This window comes from Pseudorasbora parva, chromosome 13, assembly GCF_024679245.1.
Source record: "Pseudorasbora parva isolate DD20220531a chromosome 13, ASM2467924v1, whole genome shotgun sequence".
NCBI classification, from domain to species: domain Eukaryota; kingdom Metazoa; phylum Chordata; class Actinopteri; order Cypriniformes; family Gobionidae; genus Pseudorasbora; species Pseudorasbora parva.
Window position 1 is genome coordinate 24,056,022 of NC_090184.1, and position 20,524 is coordinate 24,076,545.

The 20,524-nt window shown below is 38.3% G+C and overlaps 2 protein-coding genes across 7 annotated transcripts; both read right to left on the minus strand.

Moving 5' to 3' along the window:
- Positions 1 to 4: 4 nt before the first annotated feature.
- odf2b (outer dense fiber of sperm tails 2b) lies at positions 5 to 14,304 on the minus strand. 6 transcript variants are annotated; one of them, XM_067413561.1, is made up of 19 exons: positions 13,939 to 14,304; positions 13,545 to 13,642; positions 13,355 to 13,453; positions 9,611 to 9,781; positions 9,339 to 9,526; positions 8,984 to 9,113; positions 8,767 to 8,898; positions 8,597 to 8,671; positions 5,195 to 5,266; positions 4,906 to 5,022; positions 4,632 to 4,817; positions 4,328 to 4,437; positions 3,823 to 3,958; positions 3,623 to 3,733; positions 3,275 to 3,538; positions 2,259 to 2,359; positions 1,715 to 1,877; positions 1,505 to 1,630; positions 5 to 552 (listed from the first exon to the last, which is right to left on the minus strand). In XM_067413561.1, exons 2-19 carry the CDS (start codon positions 13,638 to 13,640, stop codon positions 388 to 390), a joined length of 2,442 nt encoding a protein of 813 aa, XP_067269662.1. In that variant the 5' UTR covers positions 13,641 to 13,642; positions 13,939 to 14,304; the 3' UTR covers positions 5 to 387. The 6 variants fall into 6 exon arrangements, with proteins under 6 accessions (XP_067269662.1, XP_067269660.1, XP_067269658.1 ...); XM_067413559.1 differs by having other exon boundaries at positions 13,355 to 13,456; XM_067413557.1 differs by having other exon boundaries at positions 13,355 to 13,456; positions 13,545 to 13,676.
- Positions 14,305 to 14,420: 116 nt separating this feature from the next.
- On the minus strand, positions 14,421 to 19,963 carry ptgesl (prostaglandin E synthase 2-like). Its single transcript, XM_067413562.1, has 7 exons — positions 19,622 to 19,963; positions 19,304 to 19,498; positions 19,156 to 19,211; positions 18,460 to 18,612; positions 18,125 to 18,325; positions 17,910 to 18,027; positions 14,421 to 15,289 (listed from the first exon to the last, which is right to left on the minus strand). The coding sequence occupies exons 1-7, from the start codon at positions 19,913 to 19,915 to the stop codon at positions 15,170 to 15,172; spliced, it is 1,137 nt and encodes a 378-aa protein (XP_067269663.1). The 5' UTR covers positions 19,916 to 19,963; the 3' UTR covers positions 14,421 to 15,169.
- Between the last annotated feature and the right edge of the window lie 561 nt (positions 19,964 to 20,524).

A 20,524-nucleotide genomic window follows, 5' to 3' on the forward strand; every position in this document is an offset into this window, starting at 1 on the left:
GTCATCCGATGAAACTATGTAATGTACCCATTACATGACAATGGTGTATGACAGAAAATGACAGGCAACAACATAGTCAAAACAATCCCCGTCCACATAGATCTGTGAAAACTAATAAAAAAACACTTTATTATGCTGCCAAGCTAGTAGATAGCATTAAAGACATGACATCGTTTTCACAAATGTATGTTTCTGTAGTTGATACAGAAACCATAACTGTATCCTTTTCAAGAACTAGCACTTTAAATCCAGATTTCAAAAGTTCTTGTTTTCAGGCCCCCAAAACAAGTTTTTAGTTGAAAACAGTGTTGTGTAAACACTCAATTGATTGAGGTATATAAGAAAAACTGCATTAAATAAAGAAATGGCTTTATTCATAGTCAGTGTTCATATATGGGGATTCAGTGAGCTTGTTAGAGCAGAATCTCCAAACACATTGGTGTATGAAGCCTTAAGGTAATGGACGTAGTTTTGCAGGCTGCGGTTGGTGCTGTTCACCTGCTCCAACTGGTTTTTCATGTCTTGAAGTTTACACTGAAATCGTTTCTCCATCTGAAAAATTAAAACAAACTGTTTCTAAAAAGTGCATCTATAAAAGTGTAACATTTAAAGAAAATTCCCAATTGAAGTTAAACCTCTTTAATGCAAAACAATGAGGTTTTTTTTCCAATCCTCAGTTGTTTTTTTTAATTAACTCCATTATCTTTCCAGTGGTTCATAATTACTGGAAAATTTAATTTTGTAGAGATTGATAGGGTCTGTGTCTGTATATTACGTACCAAGATTTGGAGTTTGTTGTACATATTTTTTAACTCTGATGGTTTATTTGAATAGTGAAAATGATGTTATCATGGTTGCTTTTGCAAAGTTTCACTCTACAAAGAGTGATATTCAGCTGCTTCATTCTTTTAGAGAAAAAAAATGTTTCTCAGCCAGAGATTTGAAGAAAAACTTCAAATTTTCCAGAGGGAAATCAGAAATTTCCAGGAGTAAACCCAGGTTTAAAATAACTAAATAAATCTAGAAGCAGCTGTAAAAAAAGATTGCCACTTGCCCCATAGACTTCCATTGTAATTGTTTCTACAACCCCTCTAAAGTGACATGAAGATGGAAATGAACTACATATGAGGAAATTGTATATTTTGCTCACAAAAGCATTGACGTTTTTTCTTCCTCCCACTTTATATTTCCATCACCACTTTTGAGTTTGATTGCAACGCTGCTTCTCGGAGGAACAAAACCTTTGCTAGATAACAGAAAAGTGTTGCAAGCAAATCCAAAGTTTCTTGGGGAAAGCAAATGTTTTAATATACTTTTTCCTCCCATCTCATTTTTTTCAAACATCATGTCCCTTGAGGTCTGTTTTCTTGACAACTTTTTTGCCTGTGGTCTGTTGTAAAACTATTCACTGAGAATTTCACAATATAATCCTGTGATGATTTTAACTGTAATCTTGTGAAAGTTCAGTATTGTGCAATGGAAAGTTTCATCTGAGAACACTTACATCATCTTTGCTGCGGCGCATCTGACCCAGCTCATTTTTAGCCAGGCTCAGCTGGGTCTCTAAATCCAGCTTTTTGGACTGAGCTGAGCGTTCTTTGGACAGGACCCGCTCTAAGCTTTGCTCCACCTGTGAACAAAGCCCCAACATGAAAAGCATGTATACGCTAACCTCACAGGTGTAACAAAATAAGATTCCTGTGAACTGTGTGACCTGTCTGTGCGCCTCCTCCCTGGCCTGCTCCACCTGTCTAGAGAGGGAGTCGCACTCTCGGCTCTTCTCATCCAGGCGCAGCTGTGTGGTGTGGATGGTCTCTTCACGTTTAGCAATAACCTGAAGCAGATCCCTGTTCTGAGTGCTCACATCCTCCATCTTCCTGTGCGCCACCACAAAGAAAGATGGTAAAGAAATATGATGAGACTCAAATGCTGTCTGAGAAATTTAACTAGAAAAGGTTTTGGGCTTCAGCTTTCTTTGTGTTTGGTTTTATGTTAAATTACATTAATATTTTATTTTTTATATATAATTATTTTCTTTTCGGTGATGAAATTTCCTGTTGAGAATGTCATCAATATATTTTGATTTAATTAATAGATAAGGAATAAAGAATATGCATAAATTAAATTTTCATAAGGAAAACAATTAAAGCAGAAGATAAATGTCATCAATATATGTTTGGTTTATCTATAGAAGAAAAGAACATTTAAATGATTTCATAAGTTCTTTTAAATATATTGTTATGTTATGTGCAGCAGACCTGTCAATGTTTTCCATAGAACGTTTCAGCTGCATATTTTCTTCAAGTAGAAATAAGTTCTTCTCCTGGAGGTTCTCTATTTTACAACTCTGCTGCTCCATCTACATGCAAACAGGAAAATAAGTCATGAAAATCTGATTTTATCTTAATATCTGTGGTGTAAATATACACTATATTGCCAAATGTTTTGGGATGTCTGCCTTTACATGCACATAAACTTTAATGACATCCCATCCTTAATCCGTAGGGTTTCATTTGGAGTTGTCCCACCCATTGCAGCTATAACAGCTTCAACCCTTCTGGGAAGGCTTTCCACAAGGTTTAGGAGTGTGTTTAAAGGAAATTTTGACCATTCTTCTAGAAGCACATTTCTGAGGTCAGGCACTGATGTTGCCACAAACTCTATCATCCATGTCTTTATGGACCTTGCTTTATGCAGTCTGTTGCAGTTATGTTGGAACGGGCAGGGGCCATTCCCAAACTGTTACCACAAAATTGGGAGCAGAAAACTGTCCAAAATGTCTTGGTATGCCGAAGCATTAAGAGTTCCTTTCACTGGAAGTAAGGGGCCAAGCCCAACCACTGAAAAACCACCCCACACCATAACCACCTAATGAATGAACTGGGCTTAGTGGGCTAAGTGCTATCAAAGTGTCCCTGCGCGTCAGAGCGATTAAGTGCACGCACTGAGACGAGAGAGGTATGTATGAAATCGTCTTAGTTACGGGAATGACAGTTTAATATGAAAAAACGGTGGAGTATCCCTTTAAGCATGTATTGAATCTGCTCTGTGTTTTTTTTCTGGCCTATGATTTCATGGCTGAGTTGCTGTTGTTCCTAATTGCTTCCACTTTAAAACCCATTCTTTCACAAATGTTTGTAGAAGCAATCTGCATGCCTAGTGCTTGATATTATACACATTTGGCCATGAAAGTGATTGGAAAACCTGAATTCAATGATTTGGAGGGGTGTCCGAAAACTTTTGGTAATGTAGTGTATATGTCCATAAACATCACCTTGCTTCTGAGCTCAGACAGAGTGCTGTTCTGCTCTGCATTTCTTCTGTCCTGGATGTGCATGTTCTCTCTAGCCTCCCTGAGCTCATCGTCCAGGCGCTTCAGAGCTTCCCGCAGCATCTCCATTTCCTTCAGCCGGGCCTGGAGCTGTTTGCGGCCTTGTTCCACTTCTCTTTCCACCTCTGCACGGTCACTTTGTGCTTCCTTCTCTGCCAGCTCAAGCCTCAAAGAGTATTCCTCGGATTCCACACGTGTCTTTTTCAACTGCAAGAAATTTGAAGGGTTAATGTACTATGATTAAATGAAGATTGATTGCAATTAGCCGTAAGGAAGGTATGTTGAAAGCACCTGACTCTTGTAACCCTCTACCAGACTCTCAAAGTCTTTGAGAGAGATCTTCAGCTGCTGGACCTCTGACTGAGAAAAAGACAGCCTGTCTTCTGTGGCTGACAATGTGCTCTAATAGAGAAACAAAAATCACAATGAAAATCAGAGCTTAGATGGGTTTGTATGAAAGAGAAGAGTCTGTACTGAGTCTGAATTGTTGCCTTGAGTCTCTGGTTCTCCATTTTGGTAGCCGTGTTCTCTGAGGTGAGGGAGTGCAGACGGCTGAGAAGCCCCTCTCTCTCAGCACAGGACTTCTGCTCACAACTGCGCAGCTGTTCGCTCAACTCAGTGAGATGACTACACAGAGAAATTTGTTTTTTATATAATAAAACTAAAACTAGGTGGTAAAACATAACTATCTTGTAAACAATGTCACATTGCAAATCTTATCTTAAATGTAAACTTCATTTTCTTTACGCAAAAATAGATTTCGAAATAAAATTACATTTTATTGACAGGCGTTGTGAGATTCACCCAACAACAACAGACCTGTTTTTTAACAAAGGAATTGATGAACTAGTAATTTCAGAAACTCAAAGCTCACCTATGTATAGCAAGCATCATAAATTACTCGTAATCCACATTAAAAAAATAATAAATTATTGACATGAATACTATACTGAGCTTCAGTGAACACTAAAAGCAAGTGAACAAAGAGTCACTGACTTATTTAAAGTGGTGATCTCCAACTCCAGCTGGCTTTTCTCTCTGTTCTGTTTGGCGTAACGTTGCTGAAGTGCCTCTGCATTGGACAGAGCCTCTGCTAACTGAGCCTCCTAAAAGAGACGACAGAAACACATCAGTCAAAGTCTGCACTGCATGGGTCACACTGGCCTACTGCAGAAAATCTAACAATAAGGACATTTGAAGAATTATATCAGCACTTTGTAAACCATTAAGGACAATAGAAACTTTATATGAAGTTTACGAAATCCTGAAGCGCATTTAACAGTTCTTCTGTACACAGTACCTTGTCCAAGAGTTGTGCAGAGAGCTGTGCAGCTGTATTCACACTTTGCTCAGCCCGCTTCCTCTGGTCCTCGAGGACCAGTTTGTGGACGTCTCTGTCTCCTTCACAGTGCTGCTTCAGCTCTCTCATCTGTTCCAGAAGGCCATGAACCTCCTCCTGCTGATGCTGCAGTGTCCCTTCCAGCCTCTGTGCCAAAGTACAGTACAATCTCTGAGTTATATGACTGTAATCAGGTCAATGAAAACCCTGAATACTGAGTACAAATTTAGCTTACCTGGATCTGAGCCCCCAGACGGTTATTTTCAGCTTCTTTCTTGTGCAGCTGGTTCTGCAAGCGACTGCGAGTGGATTCAAGAACCTTGGACAGCTCTCCTGTGGTCCTCAGATGCTCCTGTAACGACAATCACAAAACATCTTCTTAAAAACACTTCCTGTTTTTAAACTCACCAACTTTGATACAAATTTCCTCTATGCAACTATTTTTGATGCAAAAGAGCTATTAAAACGAAAAATAGGAGAAACAGGGATTGGATAGTATTAATATACAATATATTAATAATTACCTTTTCAGTTTCCAAATTCTCAGCTATCTGATTGGCCTCTCTTTCCCGGTTGTTGAGTTTAGTCTCAAGTTTCTAAAAGAGAAAGTAACAATAACTAGTAATCTCTGAAGGCCACACAAAGTTTGGAGGTCTGTAGCTATTGACTCTGCAGAAAGTTGGTGACTTCTGCACATTGTGTGCCTAAGCATGCGCTGACCCCACTCTGTGATTTTATGTGGCCTACGACTTGGCTGAGTTTCAAATTTCTTCCACTGTTATAATACCACTAACAGTTGACCGTAAAATATTTAGTAGTGATGATATATTTAGCACAAATGGACTTACTGCACTGTTGGCAACCTATCATGGTACCACGCTTGAATTCACCGAGCTCCTGACACCCATAACCAAATTATTTAAGGAAAAGAAAACCTCTCTACATTACATTACAGTATTAACTACTGATCAACAGAATATTGTATAATAATATTACAATTCAAAATAATGGTTTTCTATTTTAAAGATGCCCTAGAATAAAAAAAAATTATTGACCTTGCCATAGTGAAATAAGAGTTCAGTACAGGACATCACATACTGTGAGTCTCAAACACCATTGCCTCCTACTTTTTATGTAAATCTCGTGCATGAAAAACACCATGGAAAAATAAGTGATTGTCAACATAACACCAACCGTGACGCAATCGCTGGGATCATTAATATGTTCACCCCCAACATTTGCATATGTCCGAACATGTTCATTGTCAGGCAGAACTGACGGAGCGAATCATCGGGACTGCAGGTAAACAAGCGACACTCGAGGAGAGCAAAAACGGCAGCTCTCATGGACACGTCATGTTCCAGGCTGTGCAGGGGACGTGAGGACTTTTTTACCCTTCCCACAGATAAAAAATGTCAACAGTCATGGTTGATGTCTATTATAAACGGATACCGCAACAATTAAATTAAAAATTGTTTGTTTGTTCAGTCCATTTCAAGCAAGCTTCGCTCAGCGTCTTAAACTAAAGAAAGGGGCAACTATATTCCTGCAAGCGGTAAGTAGTTATTTATCCACTTATTGACTGTTTAAACTATTTCTGATTAAATTGAAAGTGTCTTAGAGAGACAGCATTGTCTAGATAACGCAAGATGCTAGTACAGTACAATATTATTTTGTATTACAGTTCGTCCACTCGATCCTTCTAGCAAACGTCACTTTTTTCACCATATAAGTGAAAACTATAGTCATTTGACAAGGCTATTCATTTTATAAAAATTTATATATTTATATTTTTGATAACTGAAGTAGGCCTATGATGTTTTTGCATGCTTGTATGCATTTCAGAGTACATCACAATCACTGCGTAGCCTACATTGTGACTACCGGTAATTAATGAATATTAATAAATAATTAATAAATAAATACACAATAAATATCGTTGACGAAAAAAGAAAAAAATATATAGTCTAAAATATAGTTTAAAAAATATAAACTTGAACAAAAACCACTGATTTTGGTTTTGTCGGAGGGAAAGAAGAGCGTTTGTGCTTGTGGTTGCCAGATTTCAATCCATGTCATTTAAATCCTCCAATCAGAGCTTTTCTCTGAAAAGAACACTTATACTATCCAATCGACCTTCCGCGATCTCTCTTGAAGCCAATATGGAAGTAATGTGAACTGCAATTCCTCAACTAGCCACTAGAGAATCTCATTGAGCCCAATGTTAAAAGTCCCAACTTTACAGCAGAAAAAAACATGTTTACAGTCTGGTACAAAATGTGTTTTTGGCCTATATGGCTAATTTTGACATTCATGACAACTGTGAGGAGGTGAATTTTTTTATAACTCATTCGTTTACAACTTTACGTTATATAAAGCCTTAAAGTTCTGCATAATTAAGGGCGTGGTTACTTTGAGTGATAGGTGGATAGCCATTTATCCACTGTCTATAGTCATTGCGTCACCTAAACTCCACCCACATCCCGCCTTTTTGCCCATTTTCTGTTATCCGGGAGTGACACACGATGGCGCGCTAGCAAGATGGCAATGCCCAGCTCGCCCCCTAGTTTAAGCTTCAGAACGGCTTATCAGAATCCTATGGGTAACGTCACGGACACTACGTCCTTTTTTTTTTACAGTCTATGATACTATCCGGTGTTTTACCTAAACATGTACAATTTGGCAACCATATGCACACGAGCTCTCTCTCTCTCGCACACGGAGGATCTGAAAACACCAATAAACAAGTAAGCAGAATTTTATCAATCTCCATTTGAGATGTTCTGCTTAAAGTGTCATTCAGTCGGTCTGTGTTCTGTCAGGACTCACGAGCTGCTTCGCTGAACAACTGAACTGCTGTGTGCTGTGAGCTGCTGAAATAAGCCAATCAGGGCAGAGCTCAATATTAATATCCATGACTCTTCCAAATAAGGGGAAAAACAGAGCATTACATCCTAGGGACAATTTGTAAATGGACCTGTAAAACTGTATCTGGCCATTTTTGCACTTAAATAAGCCACATACCCTTTATGTAGATATCAGAGAACAATTTAACATATTGTTTCAAATCATTCTAGGGCACCTTTAATATATTTTAAAATAATTTATTTCTGTGATTTTTAGCAGCCATTACTCCAGTCTTCAGTGTCATAAGATCCTTCAAAAATCAATCTAATATCCTAATTTGGTGCTCAAGAAACATTTCTTATTATTATCAATGTTAAAAACTGTGTGAAAACAATGTGGAAACCCTGATATATTTTTTCCAGGTTTTTTGTTGAATAAAGAGTTCAGAAGAACAGCATTTATTTAAAATTGACTATTGCCATCACTTTAGATCAATTTACAGCTACACTGTGTGATATTTTCCCCCATCTAGCGGTGAAAAGGTATATGACCATCCAGTGAATAATAGTTTCTATTCCTCTCAATTCTGATTTTGTTTTAACTCCTACGGTGGCCAGTTTAGTCCAAGATTAACATGGCAATCCCCCTCTTCACATTCAACACGGTGCCATCGAGTGTTAAAACGCGAAAGGCAAGCTTGAATTTACGGGTATGTCCCTCTTTGGCTAATGTACTTTCAAGATGGAGGGGCAACGACCCTATCAACCAGGATTCAAACCCCTCACCTTTATGTATTTTCAATGACATATTATAAACTTACTAGAATACTTTATTACTTGAAAAAAGTAAATATACATTAATGAGCACATATATTTTTGAAAGAACTAAGTGTTTTTAGCTAAGAGTAAACTAAAAAAGTTACAAAGTGTAGCTTTAATGCATAATAAAAAATAAACAAAAAAAACATAAATTTATTAAGCTCACAATGATGTTAAAATTATAAATTATATCAATAATACTCTAAAATAATATACAAAAGTATATTCATTCACAGCAACAACAAAAAAAGTTTTACAAACCCTTTTCTCAGCCTCAGAATCAGCTAGTTTTCTCATTAGCATCTCCCTCTCGTCAGACATCCTCAGAGCATCTGTCTGTGGTGAATAATTTTTTTTGTAAACTATAATACTGCAGACCCAACAGACAACCCAAAAATTAGACAAATTTAATTTACAGGGAGTTTTCATACCTCCCGCCCATGCTGCTCCCTCAAAAGTCGTCTGAGAGTTCGATTTGTGTCCAAAAATGTGTCCAACTTCTGCTCTAGTAGCTCATGTTGACGGCCCAAATGATCAGAGTGTGTCTTTGGCTGTTTTTTGTCCTGAATACACAAAGTGCATGCTTTTCATTAATGTGAACAGATTTCAGAGGTAATTGCAGAGTTTGGAGGTCGTCCACCTTCTTACCTTTTTAAGTTTGCCTATGGTTTCTCTCAAAACTGCAACTTGTTTAGCTGCAGCCTGACCATCTATCTCAGCCTCCACTAGTTTCCTCAGTAGAGTTTCCATCTCAGGGTGAGGAGGTCTGGTTTCTGATCTGTCCACATAAATCACACATTTTAAAGTCAGCATGATGTGACGTACAGTGGTGGCCAAAATTATTAGAACACTTGGCATCTGGGAGTCACCTTATTGGGCCTCATTTATTTTCCAAGTGGACAATGACCCAAACCATTCTTCTAACTATTGCCAAAACTAGTGACTTCAACGATTCAGGCCACAACCTAAAAGCTAACTTGAAATAAATCTGGAAGAATCGTACCTCATTTGTCCAGGCTCAGCCTGCGTCCCATCTACAGTGCTACGCAAATCTGTATTTTCGCACTTTGACCTCCTTAAGTCCTTACAGGCTTCTTCAATTCGTTCCTCGTGCTGGTCAATCAAACGACGACAGGCGCTCAACTGCTCTGATTGATGCTTCAGGTGGTCCTCCGTCTGCCGTAACTTTGCCTGTGGAGATTTAAACATTCAAATCCACAACATCGTTCAATCAATTGAAATTATGAAATTGTCATGATTATTCACAATCCATACCTCACTTTTTATACGGTCAACCTCTGACATTAGGCTTTCAATTTTTCTCTCATATTTGCCAATTACTTCTCTTGCATCGTCCTCCTCACTAGACAGGTCGGTGAGCCGCAGAGGAGGTGAGGAAGGATCAGTGGCTTGTGCTGGGGTGATCTCTAAGCAGCGTGTAGCCCCCTGATAAGAAATTTTGTAGTCAACATGAAATCAAATTTGAGCATTTTATTAAATGCTGCAGTATTATTATAAATTATTTATCTGTGCATTATTATCATTATTTTAGCTTCCTTTTCGGTCAAAAAGACCAAAACATTTTACGTTTTGAAATTTTAAATGTTTTTGGTTCAGCGGAATGGGATGACACTTGGTGACTTTTGTTGCATTAGCTATATGAACACACACAAAAATCATGGAGATGTTTCGGTTATGTTAAAGGGTCGTAAAAAAAAAAAAGTCACACTTGTCTCCTTTGCAGACAAAAATGACCACCATAGGAAATGAATGGGAAACACGCAAAAACACAAAAACTCAGGAAATCTTTTGGTGATACAAACCACAAATCAGCCATGAACCAGAAAAAGTGCAATGTATAGCAATGTAGGGGTGACACTCTAAAATATCAAGAGTGCAAAATAGACACAACCAGCTGTTTAACTTGCATATACGTCACAATAGATAGAAAAGACTGTTGCAACTTATATTTCATTCTAAATTGAAAGGGGTCCTATAAGGTCCTGTTTTTGCAAGATGTAAAATAAGTCTCTGAGGCCCCCGGTGTGTATGTATGAGTGTGTATGTGAAGTTTTAGCTCAAAATAACCCACAGCAATTTTTTATAACATGTTTAATTTGTCTGTTTTTGTGTGTCCCTTTAAATGCAAATGAGCTGCTGCTCCCGGCCCCCTTTCAAGAAGAGGGCAGAGCTTGAAGCGCTCGCATGAGCAGCTCAGATAGCAGGCATGCACTGAAAAGGCCAGAAACTGTTTAGCATTTTATGTTCAAACCGCACCAATTATTTCTGAGTCAGACAATAATAGAGAGACTCAAGAAGAAGTGAAAACGTAGAATGCAACAAGATGTTTCTGATTGGTTCGTTGATAAATTTAATTTATGTAGCTGATGTGGAGTTAACTATCTTAAAGTCATTGATTAGCATATAATATCTAATCTATAAATCGCTTGTGTGGAACATGCTATTGCATTTGTGTTATGTACTGTATTGCAATAAATGTGAAAAGACAGATTCAGTCTTCAGTCGGATTCACGGATTCATGCTTCAGTTGTGTCGCAAAAGTGGATCTCCATGCCCCGGTTACCGTGGAGATCCACTTTTGCGACATGACTGAAGCGCGATGTTGTAACTCTGACCGTGGAGATCCACTTTTGCGACACGATTGAAGCGTGATGTTGTGACGCTTCTCGTCATTTCTGCGTTCAAATCAGTTCAAATGCAGGACTGCCTTCCCGGAATGCTGTGCGGGCGCGTTTAAGTCGCTTGACGTCACCCATAGGAATAAAGTGGAGCGCGGCGCGACAGAAGTGTTGCACGGACGAGTGGATCTGCACCTTTACCCTCATTTGTGCATTGATGGGCATGCTTTTGAGCCAGCGGGGAATGAAAAACAAACGACCTGCGTCGCATTCAACGGATTAATTTGCATAAAGATGGGAATCGGTCAGATTTTCAAATGCAGCACTGCCTTCCCGGAATATGCGGGCACGTTAAAGTCGCTTGACGTCACCCATAGAAATAAAGTGCATTTGAACCGATTTGAACACACAAATGAGGGAAAGTGTCACAACATCACGCTTCAGTCGTGTTGCAAAAGTGGAACTCCACGGTCACTCTAATCTAAAGTAGCCCAACATGGCCTCACCCCCTTTATTGCATGTTCCTGTGGGCAGGGGTTATGTACGCAGAGCCGGCCCAGCCACTAAGCGACCCTTGCAATTGCAAAGGGCCCCGTGGCCTGCAGAGGGCCCCCTAGAGAGCGCACGCACCTCGCCTCATCTGTTTGGGGAGGTGTTTATTATACTCGAAGCGCAGACTGGGTGCAGGCGTGATGAGACGTCATGCTCGGCCAGATTCGCCTCGAGCTTCTTCGGTTGCGGAGCCGCACGCAAAGTTACAAAATTTGACGTGCACACCGCCAAGCGAAATTGGGTCTCGCGCACTCCTTGCTGAAGCAATTTTTGCCGCGCTCGTGCGGACGCGTCAAGTATAAACAAGGCTTAAAGCTACACTGAAGTTGGCCGTTTGATAAATGCAAGTTAATTCTTCAGTTCAATATTTGTGTCTAAAAAAGGCACATAAGTTCCTGTAGAGATAGCAATAAACATTCTCCTTTTTTTGCCAAATAAATGAAAGCATGTCATCAATGTCTTTCTCTTGCTGTATCAAAATCTCACCTAGCTTTCCTCAGAGATGGTCAAGTTCAGTTTGTGCATGATTACATGATATAACAATTGTGTTAATACTGTATCCTGAATTGTGGATAAGTAAGCTATATATCATATTATGCTGAAGTAAATTTCTGGAGTGTTAACAAGTAAAAGCAAAAACAACAACAACAACCGTACAGAACTTAAAAACCGTGACCCTAAAGCCGTGATACGAACCGAACCGTGGCTTTTGTGAACCGTGCCACCCCTAATGTGTACCTAAAGCAGTTTTCATCAATTTTATTTATTGCTTTTGGTATTTATTCAAGTGTATTTTTTGTTAACAGACTGAGAGTCCATTGCTTTTCTTGTTTTTTGGTTGTTTTGTTAATTTATTGTGGATATTTAAAATGTTTTCCATATCAGAGTCTTTAGAGATAAAAGTTTATTGAGCTTTAAAAAAGGTGTACCTGCATTATTATGCCATTATCATTATTTTAGATGAAAATGGGTTTAGAACGAAAAATCTTATCATTTATCGCAATAATTTCTTGACCAATTTATTGTCCAGCAAAATTTGTTATCGTGTGCTGTTTTTGCCTTTTAATCTCTGGTGTCAATTAAAAATGTTTCTTTGATGGTCAGTGAAAATCACTTTATCAGTCTTTTTATTCAGCAAGTTCATCCGTGTGTGTTCATTGCACTGCACTGCCATTCAGCTCAGTGGTATCATCATTTTCCTGTTAGACATCAAACATGGAACTCAACTCAAGAACTCAAGGTCTTTTATTGACCTTCTGTACATGTTGCCACATAAGAACGAAATACGAACTCAGGACCAGCAGCGTAAAAAAAAGATAATTATCATACAGTAGGCTACATAGAATAATTAAAACATAATTTAATAGACTACAAAATTTTAAAGTAACATAGTAGATATATGAACAGTATAGTTATAAGGTAGTCATTGCTTTTCTTTAGGCCTTACTTAAAACGGTCAAGGGCCTCCAACCAAATTTTGCTTAGGGCCCCCAAAGGTCTAGGGCCGGCTCTGTATGTACGTTTTAGGGTTAGTGATGTCACTTTCCTGGGAAGAAGCTTATTGTACAGTAGTCCCTACCTGCCATTTGTTGTAAGCCTTAAAAAGTGATTACTGTAAAAGAAATATCTCATTTTGCTTTGAACTGAGCCTCGTAACTTTTGCAGATGTCGTTTATGCTCAAACAGCAACATTAAACACAAAATAAAGTTAAAAAAGTTTAATCATAATCAACCACACCAGTCCATTCAAAGTCATATTTAATTTTAAAAAAAGACTAATTATAATTATTTTATACTATAAAATAAAGTGGAATGAGATTAAACACACCTCCCATTTGTATTCTCTTCGTCTTGAGGACTTTCCAGGAGGAACCCAGGGAGCTCGGACCTTTACACTGGCAGTGGATCTTAAATTGCTCACTTTACCCTGCTGAAGATAGAGCTGAGAGTTATTTCACTGTCTCGGTAAACCAGTAAGGCTGATTTAAATTGGAATAGCAAAAATAATTCAGTCTGACCTGGATCTTCTGTGGACTCTTCTTAAGGTGGACATGCACAGATGTTGAGTCTGGGACATGAACATGGACGGGCGGAGAGGATGACCGTGTTTTCATCCCTTCAATTCAGCGGATTTAATTTGAGTCTTTGGTCTTAAGAGTATGTAAAAGTTAACCAGAAGTGTATCATAATAAACTTGTAAGAAAAGTCAAATAGAAGTGTTATGAATCATACATGTGTATCTGTTAAACAAGACTATTTGTCCTCAGTCAAGTAACGTTGTGTGTTCCTAATCCTCTACTTCTGTTCATGCACTGCATATGTATACTGTTAAATCCCCCTGATCAAACATACGTTGAAACTGTATTTATGTACTTTAAACAATGAAAGCGATACGAATAAACACGCACTAACCTCAATACAACGTTGCGTCCCGTGTGTAATGTTGTTTGCAATACTCGTATGGACAACAAAAGACGCCAATCAGAGACGCGCCTGACGATCTGAGTCCCGCCTTTGACGTTCTGTGTTGCATCTGATTGGCTGGTTCGAAACTTCAGCGACAAAGATTCGAGTTGCGTTTAACGCCCAATGAACGGAAGTTTGTTAGGTTTCTTTGGCAACGCCAACCATAGACATCACGCCAACCGATGTCTATGACGCCAACGACGCGTTGCTATCGCTATACGCAGGGCAGCACACGCAGGCAAGGCACCTACTTATCTGGCATTTGTCTGTAAAACTGCTTCATAAACATATCGGAATAAATAGTGGTCATATATTTGAATGATTAGTTCGTGTAACGTTATGTCAAGTTTTATAAGTTTCTGACCTGACATGCTTTCGTATTGTTTCGTTTATAAAAACATGGCATGAGAACCAGGCTGACAACCATATGCTTGAGATTTTTTATTTTGTCATTGACAAATATTATCACTTTTGACGAATCAAAATATGATGTATCTTGACAAATGTTGTGTAAATGGACACTCCAAATGTCAACAACATAACATAACCATTAATCAGTAAGATCGCCTTTTAAGTTAAACCCCTTGAGAACCCAATGTTGAAAAACATGAAGTATACCGCAGATTTCAAGGTCACTGCAACTTCAGATTGTATGTTTGTGAACCAGGGAAAAGTAATCCAAACTGAGGTAGATGTAAGCATCTACAGTAGTCAATCAGGGCTGAGCTCATCTGTTTAGAAGGTAACGTTAACCTAAATGTAACATGACGAGAACAGCAGTACTTCAACAGACCAACATTTGCATAAACAAAAATAACAATTACTTGTTGAAAAATGGACCAAATCAACCGATTACACGTTTGTTTGTTGATGACCTATCAAGCTCCAAACTACTTCACAGAGATGGAGAAAACTGAATTCTCTGAATTTTCAGAACTATCCCTCGAAAGCCCATTCGTCTGTAGATCATGAGGATGTTTTACTTAAACTGCATTTGGTTCAGGTTGCACTTTGTGAAAGAAGTGCAAAAAAGAAGAATGGAAGCCAGTTTAATGGCTGGGGAAAAAATTGTCTTTTAAGATTTGCATATAACACATTATGCTACCAACAGATGGCATCAAGTTGTGTAGTGGTATCAAGTGCAAAAGTTGTTGCAGCAGTGACAGAAGCTTTGATTTTACGACACTTGTTGTGTGACCTTCTGCATACGCCGGTACCAGTTCTTCACCTTGGTATGTTCCATCATATCTTCAAATGCCTGAAGGCCTTCCATAACCCTCAGAATACCAAACACAGCCTGTGTTGGAAAAACAAGGTACAAGAAGGTAATTACAGCACACAAGAGATAATTGAAAATGCAAATGATAATTAAAAAAAAAAAAAGTCTAATTCTTATTCCTAGTGTATTAAAAAATATATAAAATATGTATATTTAAAATATTTACTTAATTAACTTTACTTAATATTTTACTGTATTTTTGAATCAAACACATCCTTGGTGAGCATAAGAGACTTTTCACAATAAAATTAAAAATCTTACCAACCCCAACATTTAGAATAGTAATGTATTTTATATTCTTTTAAGGGGGGTATTTCATGCATTCTGACTTATTTACACTGTTAAAAAGTTGGATTCTCATGCTAAAAATGGCCAAAAAGTCTTCATAAAGGGTGGAATTGCTTGTATGGGCACATGGATGAGCTTGTGAATGTGTACACATCAACCAGAGCGATAGCAAGAGCACACAAGCTTCGTTTGGTTGGAAGCCGTCAGCAGCGCTGTCATTTTGTTTTTAGACCACGAAATCAACACTTTTACTAAAAAAGTCTGTTTTTTTCAGTTTCCCAAATAACCCAGCATTAAGGAAACAGTGGATGCAGTTTGTTTTTCCGGAGCAGCAACGGAGTTCTGCAAGTGTGTTGGTTTGTTCCCGGTCACAAGTCGAAACTGCAGGCGGTGAGTGAAACTGCATCAAATGAACTGCGTTTTGTTGGCAATTGGAGCGCAAGTGCATATAATGTAAACAACACAAACGTATTACACTTAATGCCATGATGTATTGTATTGTGTGTACATGTTTTTCTAGCCTGGTTGGGACTTTAACCTGAATGCGCACAGACTCATGGAGACTCGTGTCACTGTGAGTCTAAATTGTGACTCTTTAGCTCCTCCCAATTAGGGGTGTGCGATATATATTGTCTGAGATAATATCGTAATTGTTGTTTTAACGATGTGCGATCTGACATTATCGAGTATATCCCTCTCACACACCCAGAGTGTGTGCGCATACACTACGTGATGTAGTCTTGAAGATTAGACTAGTGCGGGCGCACACTTTTACTGCGTGAGTCTATATTTATATCATAAATGTGATATTTATTTTATACAAGTTTACTAAACAAGAATTCAATATTAAGGGACTTACATTTAAGACACCATATTGCCCATGTTTACTCTATTTCACCAACGAGAATAGTTAAAAACCAAGTCACAGTACTGTAATCGCGTCTCTGAGCAACACGCAGTGTTTCTTTACTATATGAATCAGCTTTCTGAACGAATCAGTTGAATCAATGATTCAGTAACTAACGCCCGTTTCACACATACTCCGTCTGCAGTGCGTGTGCGGTGTGTATTTTTTTCAGTACCCATGTTAACGGATGACAGCTTTCACACTGCACGTGGATGTGGTCCGTCAGTCCGTTCCAGGTGCGTTGCGTCTGCAGCAGTGAGGCGATCGTTTTCGTACCGAGTCTATTTTTTGCTGCGCTGCTGCATTAAAGCGACAGAACATTGTTCACATTAAAATAAACAAGCACTGACGCAAAAATCTAGTAATTTCACCACAGATGCATATAATTTAAAATATACTCTTGTTCCAAAGTCAACACATGGCTTTTTTTCTCAAGTTAAGCAAGGAAACGACACCTTACCTGGCATTTAGGTTAAAAAAAAAGGTGCCATAATGGATAGCACTCGTACTTTCTTGGAGGTGGAAAGCAAAGTTCTTTATGACCTGCAGGATTTCTTTTTAATAGGGTTTAAAAACGAAAGAAAAGACTAGAGTCTGCTGTTTTTGAATAGCCTATTGTAAGTTTCTAATTTAAAATGTTTGTGATTTAGGCTATAACCTATGATTAAATGTTTGGCCACTTGTGTGAGTTAAATCTAAAGTATATAAATATGAATAAATGAATTGAATAAAATGTTGTTTAAATGTAGTAGCCTACGTAACCTGACTTCTATTTAAAAGTAAACAAAGAGAATTGGAATTCTGACGAGGCATGTTCAGTAAAAACTTTTGGATTTTAAATAAAAAATAATGAATCAATGCTGTGTTTGTGGTGTGCAACAGCGGATCAGTTGCGGACTGCAAACGCAGCATATGTGAAAGCACAACAGGGTGTGGGGCTCCTGCAACGCACACGCAATGCAACACGCACTGCAGACGGAGTATGTGTGAAACGGGCGTAAGATAGATTAAGATAGTCAAATGATTAATTCCTGAATGATTCAGTTGTTTGAATGAATTGGTTGATTCTCAATAACTACTGACGGTACTGGCGGTTTTAAAGTATCTTTTCATGTTTTAAATCATTTCAAATATTAGTATTCAATGTTATGTGTTTAAAACATCAAAACAATTATTAATGCATAACTGACATTTGGCTATTTGGCACCTTTAAACTCATTAAATAGTCTGTGTAAATGCCACTTCTGTGTTAGAAAATGCTCATAAAAGGAAAAAATACATTTAAATGTTTTGGAAAAGATGATTTCTGTTACTTCTGTGAACTGACCACCACACAGAATATGAAGAATATTAAAAACTTCAGGAGTCAGCTGATCACCAGCACCAATATATCAGCACACGCTCAGCAAAATATTGTCTAATTATAGTAGTATGCATGCATACCAGATCTGCAAGGTTGGGTTGATCACCTCCCATGAATTTCTTATTTTTTCCAATGGCTGCCACCCAATCATTGACAGCCTTGTAGAGATCCTGCCTCACATCATCTTGCAGATGGTGTCTGTGTAGTATGATGAGGTTTAACTTTAATATCAAAACATTTCTGACAAATATACTAAATGTACTATATACTAAAAAAGTTGCACCACAAAACATACCTATTTTTCAATCTCTTTGCAATGACCCACATGGCAGCAGCTCCGATATATTTAGCAAAAAAGCCCTCAAAGGTGCCAAATTTGCCTTCTCGTACTATGTAGTCAAAGGATGCGAGGGCTTCAGTCGGTGTACGGTAAACATTTGGGGAAATTATGTGTACCAGCCAATCATCTGCCCACATCCGCCATTTAATCTCCTCTCTGTGCAAAAAGTGTTAGTTAGACAACAAACAAAATCATCTTTGAAAGTGAATACAATTTTTTAAAAAGCAGTAATGAAATAAAGCAAATCACTAATAAAGCAATCACTAACAGATACAACTTATTATCTTTACTTTCTGGTGTCTTTTCCAGGATATAGATGATCAGCATCCGCGTCACGCACCATGACCCAGTACTTATTGCCAAACTCTCTCACGTCTTTCCCACTGTCATTCTTTGCCTTCATCTCAGGATAAAAAGTGAGAATCTCAGATATTGTTTTCTCCCTAAAAGAGGCAGTGAATAGGCAATAAACATTTGCATTTATATTTACATTTATTTGCCAAACAAATGTATCAGCAAAGCAACTAGCACAAAAGTGCTGAAAGGTTCAGTCTCAATCAATGGCAAGCCCCTACAATTTTAAGATAAAAATCAAATGTCAAATCAATATCGTAAGGGAAAACGTATGTTTATTGTCACAATTTGATAGCCCCTTTTCTAAATTAATATGTTACCCTGGACCACAAAACCAGTCATAAGTCGCACGGGTATATTTGTGGTAATAGCCAACAATACATTGTATTGGGTGAAAATTATAGATTTTTCTTTTTATGCAAAAAAATAATTAGGATATTAAATAAAGATCATGTGTCTCGGCCAAATATTGTACTATCCTAACAAACCATTTGGAGAGTTTATTTATTCAGCTTTTATATGATGTTATCAAATTGACCGTTATGAGTGGTCCAGGATCACATATATAATACAGAAATATCAAATTTTAATATTAAACAAAGTCAAGGTAACGTAAAGCAGAAGATACTCACTTGCTGACCAGGTATGTCTTCAAAGCACTAATAATTACAGAGGAGTCATTGAGTTGCTGTGGAAGAAATAAAGAGAGGGACTTCTGAAGCATCTTATACTATCCATCATCATAATAAGGAAAGACAACATCCGAATAGCTATACATACCACCGTTTCGTTCACCATCAGGATGGGAACTTTTCTGTAAGTGGACCACTTGATCTCCTGGCGCATAACGGGATTGACCTCCACAATTTCATATGGCAGACCATGATAATCCAGAAAAGCTCGCACCTTGCTGCAAAACGGACAGGTCTTATACTGATACAGAGTCAATTTAAGATCTGTTTCCAGCTCAGGTGCCTAATCAAAACAAGTTAACAAAACCAAGGTGAGCAAAATAACCCAAAAATGACATTTTCTTTCTATAGTTGCATGTCAAAAGGGAAGGACATCCAGGAATAAAGCACATAACTGAATATTTACTTTTGCTTTTTCCTCTGCAAGGTGACGCTGAAGCGTGAGTTTGATGGTCTGGTACAAGCCGAAACCACCACCGAGCAAGAAGGCGCATCCCAGGACTCTGCCACGCACCGGCGCAGCGAGCAAAAGTCTGGATTTTACGTTAAATCCCGCACCGCCGGTACCGTAAGCTCTTCCTTGGCATTTCACAGTCATTCTCGGCACGAATGCTGCGGTGTTTGTTACACGGCATTTTGGCGTGTCTAAAACCAACCGACCGACCTTACTAAATGCTCTCCCACAGGCCGCCGCCATCATGATTTTACATAAACTCACACAAGTCTACGGCAAGCGCGATGACAGCTGAACATTATGGGGAAATGCTACAAGCTAATGTAGCTAAAGTCTACTTCCTCCAGGGGGCGCTCGGGTATCAAAAACAGAGTTCTCCATTGCGCTGCATTCAAATTTCAGAACATGTTTAGTAGTGATGGGAAGTTCGGTTCTTTTCCGCGAACCGGTTCTTTCGGACAGTTCGTTTCAATGATCCGGTTAAAAAAACCGGATCACCGGTTCTTTTACGTCTTTACGTAATGACGTCATTTCTATCATCCCGGCGGATGAATATACATTCAAACACATCCATATAAAGTATTTGTAATCAAAACTTAGTATAGTAATAATTATAATTGACATCATCATCATCTTGGAAACATTTTTTCATTTATGTTTAGCAACAGCACTAAATACAGTTCACCTAATCGAACTGAATCGATTGTTACAACATCTACTTCAAGATATTAGTTTTATTTCTAGAGAGACTGTCACTGTCACTGTCGTGCACACACTGATGTTTTACACGGATTAAATAAACTTACATTGACATTACACAAATCCTCAGTTCACCCGGGCTCATGTATTATCAGC

Excerpts from the sequence above, each read along its gene's own strand:
- odf2b (XM_067413559.1), bottom strand. The coding sequence starts at position 13,640 with ATGAAAACACGGTCATCCTCTCCGCCCGTCCATGTTCATGTCCCAGAC. Across the intron at positions 8,672-8,766 it reads GGGAGCAGCATGGGCGGGAG|ACAGATGCTCTGAGGATGTC; the intron begins GTATGAAAACTC and ends TATTCACCACAG. Across the intron at positions 4,818-4,905 it reads GTCTGGGGGCTCAGATCCAG|AGGCTGGAAGGGACACTGCA; the intron begins GTAAGCTAAATT and ends ACTTTGGCACAG.
- ptgesl (XM_067413562.1), bottom strand. The coding sequence starts at position 19,915 with ATGATGGCGGCGGCCTGTGGGAGAGCATTTAGTAAGGTCGGTCGGTTG. Across the intron at positions 19,499-19,621 it reads TTGCAGAGGAAAAAGCAAAA|GCACCTGAGCTGGAAACAGA; the intron begins GTAAATATTCAG and ends TGTTTTGATTAG. Across the intron at positions 19,212-19,303 it reads TGATGGTGAACGAAACGGTG|CAACTCAATGACTCCTCTGT; the intron begins GTATGTATAGCT and ends TTTCTTCCACAG.